Source organism: Eimeria acervulina, genomic scaffold, assembly GCF_000499425.1.
Source record: "Eimeria acervulina Houghton genomic scaffold, Eah_scaff540, whole genome shotgun sequence".
NCBI lineage: Eukaryota > Apicomplexa > Conoidasida > Eucoccidiorida > Eimeriidae > Eimeria > Eimeria acervulina.
Genome location: NW_013549741.1, coordinates 6,321 through 13,243, shown reverse-complemented (window position 1 = coordinate 13,243; position 6,923 = coordinate 6,321). Strand labels below are relative to the sequence as shown.

At 53.9% G+C, this 6,923-nt stretch overlaps 2 protein-coding genes across 2 annotated transcripts in view; both read right to left on the bottom strand.

Moving 5' to 3' along the window:
- Positions 1-567: 567 nt before the first annotated feature.
- Positions 568-1,427, bottom strand: EAH_00042080 (hypothetical protein; the record flags this gene model as incomplete). The annotated part of the gene is made up of 2 exons (XM_013395102.1): positions 568-662; positions 839-1,427. 2 exons carry the CDS (start codon positions 1,425-1,427, stop codon positions 568-570), a joined length of 684 nt encoding a protein of 227 aa, XP_013250556.1.
- A 2,918-nt stretch (positions 1,428-4,345) lies between these two features.
- Positions 4,346-6,923, bottom strand: part of EAH_00042070 (hypothetical protein, conserved) — a gene marked incomplete at both ends in the record, with an annotated part of 4,305 nt that continues 1,727 nt past the window's right edge. Inside the window, one exon of the mRNA XM_013395101.1 lies at positions 4,346-6,923. This exon is cut by the window's right edge and continues 382 nt beyond it. Within this exon, the coding sequence (XP_013250555.1) occupies positions 4,346-6,923 (2,578 nt within the window).

Below are 6,923 nucleotides of genomic sequence, written 5' to 3'. Positions count from 1 at the left end.
CAATGAAGAAATGATGGGGCCAAAGAAATAAAAGACAAACAGAAAAAGGTAAAAGACACAAATGCGCGCCCCAAGGATGCTGCACATACGCATACACCCCAAAATCCTAAACCCTAAACCCTAAACCCTAAACCCTAAACCCTAAACCCTAAATAATAATCAAATTATAAATGACAAGGAACAAGGAACAAGGAAACAAATGCATTTGAGCTCGAGCTCCGATACAACCCTTCAACAACCAGCATCTGCTAAACCCTAAAACACCCTAAACCCTAAACCCTAAACCCTCAGCAAACCCTAAAACCTTTACCAACTGCAACTCCGTGCACGGGCACAAACTCTAAACCCCAAACAACCAACACCTGCTACACCCCAAACCCTAAACCCCAAGCCCTAAACCCTAAACCCTAGCCCCCAAACCCTAAGCCCTAAACCCTAAACCCTTATTGTACCTGGAGCATAATGGTGGTGATAGCGATGATGGGTGCGACTGTAGCTGCACATACACTGATTTTAAATCTGTAGTCTTGCTGCTGCGTGCAGCGAATGCACCTCGTGCAATGCCTTCTAAAGAAGAAGCATCTGCTTCTGGTGTTGTTCCTGTTCCTGCTGCTGCTGCTGCTGCTGCTGCAGCAGCGGCCCCCAACCGGCACTGCAAGAGCCTGAAAAAATGCCGTTATAGGGGGTAGCAAACAAACATGCAGAGACACAACATCAGGAGACAGCAAATAGAAGCCTAGCAATGAAGGAAATAAAACTAAGCTTGTTAAACAAACCCCCGAATAAAACAACACCTGAACCCTCTCCATGGGCCCGTTCAATCCAATCGAACGCCCACCAACATCACCCACAATAAGGGGGCCCCCAGGGCCCTCAACGCCCCCAATCAGGGGCCCCCGAGGGCCCCCAGAGCTCCCAATAAGGGGCCCCCCAGAGCCCCCAGAGCTCCCAATAAGGGGCCCCCGTGGGCCCCCACTCAGGGGCAATCCAGGACCCCCAGAGCCCCCAGTGGGGGGCCCCCCAGGGCCTCCAGTGGGGGGGCCCCCCAGGCCCCCAGTGGGGGGCCCCCCAGGGCCTCCACTGGGTGACACCCCAGAGCCCCCAGTGGGGGGCCCCTCAGGGCCCCCGAGACCCCCAGTCGGGGGGCCCCCGGGGGGCCCCTGGGTGCCCTGCTGCATCTCAAGCGGGATGGTGTCTGAGTGTGTTTGTGTGTCTGCTGTTGAATTAGAGAAGACAGATGAGAGAGGGTAAAGGAGAGGAGGCTCTGCTACAACCGAAATGCTTCGTGATGATGCTGCTGATGGTGCTGCGGCTGCTAATGGTGCTGCTGCTGATGATGGCGCTGCTGCTGCAGCAGGTGCTGCTGCTGTTGCTGCAGCAGGTGCTGCTGCTGCTGCTCCTGCTTCTGCTGCTTCATCTCGATACATCGTTCAACCGACAAGGAACACCGCTGGAGGCAGCAGCGACAGCAGCAGCAGCAGCAGCAGCAGCAAAACAGCAGCAGCAAGAGGCGCTGTTGCTGTCTCTAGAGAAAAATTAATAAGATGCTTCTTCAACCCGCTGCATGCTCTGCCGCGTTCAAGCAGCTAGACAATAGCAGCAGCAGCAACAGCAGCAGCAGCAGCAGCGAGCGCGGTTGCTGCTGCTACAAGGAGTATTCAGGCGGAAGATACAGAAAGACAGCAGCTTTAATGCAGCTAAGAAACTAGACAAATATAAATAACTTATTATTCTCGGTGTGCAGCAGAGTGCAAGAAGAGAAGGCATTCAATGTGCCTCGATGCTGCTGCTACTGCTGCTGCTGCTGCGGCTCCTGCTGCTGCGGTGATGGTGCTGCTGCTGCTGCTGCAGCAGAAGGAAGACTATGATAGGAAAATAAAACATCAAGACGTACATTAACCCTTTTGTATCGTTTGACTAGATGTTTCTGTTGCTGCTGCTGCTGCTGCTGCTGCTGCTGCTGCTGCTGCGGCTCCTGCTGCTGCTGGAGTGGTCCAGCTGCGGCTCAAGCAACGGACGGCAGCAGCAGCAGCAACAGCAGCAGCAGCAGCAGCAGCACAAGTCTTTGTTGCTATCGGTGTAGACGAGATGTCTGTCTGTTTAATTTAATAACACTATGTTGCTGATTTACGTTTCTTTATACACTTCATTATTAGGGAAGATAGGCTGCTGCAGCAGCAATAGCAGCAGCAGCAGCAGCAGCAGCAGCAGCAGCAGCTGGCCCACCGCCCGTTCTTGAGTCGGTGACTGCGGTGGCTGCAGCAGCAGCAGCAGATTTACAGCGAAGAAAAAGAAATATTTTAAGCTATGATTTGTCTTTGTACATTTAAATCAAAGAGATGAAGGTGCCTATACACCCCACGGGTGTGCGACACTCGGCCCCCCAGCATCGATTGTGCTGCTGCTGCTGCTACTGTTGCTGTTGCTGCTGCTGCACCTGCTGCTGGTGCTGCTGCTGTCGCTGCTGTTGCTGCTGCTGTTGCTGTTGCTGCTGCTGCTGCTGTTGTTGTTGCTGTTGCTGCTGCGGCTGCTGTTGCTGTCGCTGTTGCTGCTGCTGCAGCAATAGAAGAACCAGGTTTAGTTGCAGGAGCGACAATACCGCCAGCAGCAGCAAAACTGCTGCTGCTGCTGCTGCTGCATCCCCAGAGTATACAGTCGACCACACATATATAATTCCTGCTGCTGTTGCTGCTACTGCTAACTCAGTAGCTGTTGCTGCTGCTTCTACTGCTTCTACTACTACTACTGCTACTGCTACTACTACTACTACTACTACTACTGCTGCTGCTGCTGCTGCTGCTGCAGTGTGATTCGGAAGCAGTTGAGGGAAGTTGAGTCTGCTGGTCTGCTGCCGTTAGGCTGCAGAAAAAAGACAGAAGAGACAACACTAACAGCGCTGCTGCATACGCTCGCAACCACCACCACCTGCTGCTGCTGTACCTGTTGCTGCTGCTGCTGGTGCACCTGCACCTGCTGCTCCTGCTGCAGCTGATGCTACTGCAACTGGTGCTGCTGCCGCAGCTGGTGCGGCTGCTGCAACAGCAGCAGCAGCAACAGAGACAAAAACAGAACCAAGGAAGCTGCTCCCAGGTGTACGCGCAGATGGCGATGTAAATATATATATATGTATATATATATATATACATATATATATATATATATATCATTGCTTCGCCCGGGCCTGCAGTATGTATATAAACATAAGAAAGCAGCTGAAAGATGCAGTTGCCTTTAATGATGCAAACGGATAATGAAGATGAGAAAGAAAGAGAAAGAAACTGCAGTAAGAAGCGCTGCATGCACCTGAGGTGTATATACACCTCAAACATGTATATATGCAACTGGGGCCTGCACTGTCTATAGAACATCAAGCAGGCGCTTTAATAACAATAACAATAATAATAATAATAATATTCAATATTATTATTTAATAATAATAACAATAATAATAATAATATAATATTAATAATAACAATTCAATATACTTCTAGCAAGCTCGCTGCACGCTCCTCAGGTGTACGTACACCTCAGAATAAATAACGCATGCGCAATTAAGTGTACACCGTAGAAGACAGCTCCAATATTCATAATATATAAATAACCTCAAGCAGCATATATATGTGCACCTCATGTGTATGCCTATACACCTCAGGTGCCTGCGTATACACCTGAAGGTGCATCACCTCAGATGTATAGATGGAGATCAGAGGTGCCTATACACCTGAGGTGCCTAAATACATACACCCCAGGTGCCTATAAATACACCTGAACTGCCTGTACACCTGAGCTGTCTATACACATGAGCTGCCTATACACCTCAGGTGCCTATACATACACCAAAGGTGCCTATACACCTGAGGTGCCTATACACCCGAGGCGTCTATAGACGGCGGCTGAAGGGGCCCCAGATGTTCTCGCGACACCCCAGAGCCGTCGTCGAACTCAAATAAACAATCCACGCTGTCTTCTTTGCTGAGGTGTGCATACACCTCAGGTATACACAATAGGAATACCGGCTAACTGAACTGGCCTCAAAGGAAGGCATCGACCGCTGCTGCTGCAGCTGCTGCTGCGTCTGTTTGTGCTGCTGCTGCAGCTGTTTATGCTGCTGCTGCGCATAGTACGCTGCTTCGTCCGCTGTTGTTCATGGCGCGCTCGCTGCTGCTGCATTTGCTGCTGCTGCAGCTGCCGCTGCCGTTGTTGCTGCTGCAGTTGCTGCTCCTGCAGTTGTCGCTGTCGTCGCTGCTAGTGTTGCTGCTGCATTTGCTGTCACGTATTTCCTGCTGCAGTTTGTGCTGCGCTGCTGCTGCTGCATTTGATGACATGCATTTTCTGCTGCTGCTGTCTAGCTAGATCCGCAAGGTTCTGCTGCTGCTGCAACCAACAGCATTTGCTGCTGCACCTCATAATGCGAAGCTCCTTGGTGAAGCAGCAGCCCGCTGCTGCTTTGCTGCTGCTCTCCTTGCTGCCGCTCCTTCTCCTCCAGCACCTGCTGCTGCTGCACCTGCTGCTGCACCTGCTGCTGCTGCACCTGCTGCTGCTGGCCTTCTTGCTGCTCCACGTGCACCCATAAGGGAAACAAAGGAGCATCTGAAACAGCAGCAGCAGCACCATCCGGGCAGTCTTGCTGCTGCTGTTGCTGCTGCTGTTGCTGCTTAGCCCTATCCTTGTCACCGTCATTTTCTTCACTGTTGCTGTTGCTGCTGCTGCTGCTGCTGCTGCTGCTGCTGCCAGCTGTCTCTGTCTCCCTCTCCCCCTTAACTCGAACAGCTGGGGGCCCCAAATTGCAGTCGGAGTTCTTCCGCTTTAAACTACGCTCTACCTTTGCTGCTGCTGCTGCTGCTAAGTTGCTGCTGCTGTTGCTGCTGGGGGACAGACAGCTCGCGCCCCCATCCTCCCTCTCAGGCAATGTAGCAGCAGCAGCAGCAGCAGCAGCAGCTTGCTCGCTTGCACGGTTATCTGTTGCTGGCAGCACCAAAGTGCCGTCGCTGGAATGCTGCTGCTGCTGCAGGTGCATTTTTTCTTGCTGCTGCTGCTGCTGCTGCGGTTCGTGCTGCTGCTCCTCCTCCTCCTGCTCTCGCTTTTCTTGCTTTTGGTGCTGCTGCTGCTGCTGCTGCTGCTGCTGCTGCTGCTGGTTGAGCCAGGTCAAGGCTGCTTCTCGCGCTGCTGTCAAACTCTCGCCGGGCCCCACAGGAAAACAGGCAAAGAGGCGCATGCATCTGCTGCTGCTGCTGCTGCTCTTTGCTTCATCCTTCGTTGCAAACTTGGGGACCGCCACCCAACCTCCCAGCTGCTCAGAGAAAACCAGAGAATCTGCTGCTGCTGCTGCTGCTGTTGCTGCTGCTGCTGCTGCAACAGCATCGGCAGAAGGCGCTCCAGCCTCTGCTTTAAGTGTCTTATATGGCTGCTGCTGCTGCTGCTGCTGATACTCTTTGCTGCTGCCCTTTCCTAAGAAGCTCTGGGGGGCGCCGCAACGGTAGCAGCGGCAGCAGCCCCAATCCAAACCTGCTGCTGCTGCTGCTGCTGCCTCGTTCAAGTGTCTCTTATGCTCATTTGCGCTGAGTGCAGCAGCAGAAGCAGCAGCAAATGCATCTCTATTTTGGTGCTCTTCTGGAGCATGCTGGCTCGTCAGACTGGGAGCAGCTGCGGCAGCAGCAGCTGCTGCTGCTGCGGCACCTGCTGCTGCTGCTGCTGCACCTGCTGCTGCTGCTGCTGCTGCTGCACCTGCTGCTGCTGGCGTCTCAGACCCATTTGGGCTGTCTGAGTCTGAGTCTGCCTCTTCAGGTAGCATCGAGACAGCAGGAGTGCTGCTGCTGCTGCCAGCAGCAGCAGCAGCAGCACACCACGGAGACTGTGATTCTGCGCTGCATGCAGGGGTCCCATCTGCTGCTACAGAATAGGAAGGAGACACCCCAAACATGTGTGTTTGCTGCTGCTGCTGCTGCGGCAGTCGGGGCAGCCTTGGCGGGTGTCGCAGCAGCGGCAGCATTTGCTGCTGCTGCTGCTGCTGCTGTGTGCTGCTATCCTGTAGGTACGCATGCTGCAGCTGCGGCTGCGGCGTGTGTGACAAGGGAAGACTGGAACCTGTTAGGTGCTGCTGCTGCTGCTGCTGCAGCAGAATCTGCTGCTGCTGCTGATCGTGAGGCAGCAGCAAGGGCTGGTGCATCTGCGCAGTCATGTCGTGCTGCAGCAGGCTCCCCTGTAGCTGCTGCTGCTGCTGCATCAGGAGATGCTGCTGCTGCTGCTGCTGTGGGTGAGGAAACATCTGCTGTTCCTGCAGCAGTAGCTGCTGCTTCTGCTGCTGCTGATCTAAGGAACCCAACATATCGGCGGCGGCGCTGGCTGCTGCTGCAGTTTGTGCTGCAGTTGCTGCTGCTGCTGCTGCTGCTGCATGCGGTGGCGTTGCTGCTGCTGCCACCATCATCTCCTGCGGCGGGAAGCTCCCTCCAAGCGCAGCAGCAGCAGAAGCAGGAGGAGCAGTGCAGCAAGAGGGGACACCAAAAGGTAGCTGTTCCCCATGCTGCTGCTGCTGCTGCTGCTGCTGCTGCTGCTGTTGTTGCTGCTGCTGCTGCTGCAACGGAGAGAAGCAAGCTTTCGTTGCTAGCTGCATTTGGTGAGAGTCTGTAGTATAGGCTGACCACTGGGCAGTGCCTCTTGCTGCAGCAGCAGCAGCAGCAGCAGACGCAGCAGCAGCAGCAGCAGCCATCTGCAGCGCCTTAAGGGGCCCGTACTTCTTACAAGAGAAAGACTTGTTTACCTTCGTTTCAGGTGTACGAACGAGGGCTCTAAAGGCATTTTTATGCTCATCATATCTTACACCAGCGGGGAGTGAAGAAAGCAAAGAAGGCGAAGGCAGACAAGCTACGGGGCCCCTGCTGCGGCCCTGCTGCTGCTGCTGCTGCTGCTGCTGCATCTGCATTTGC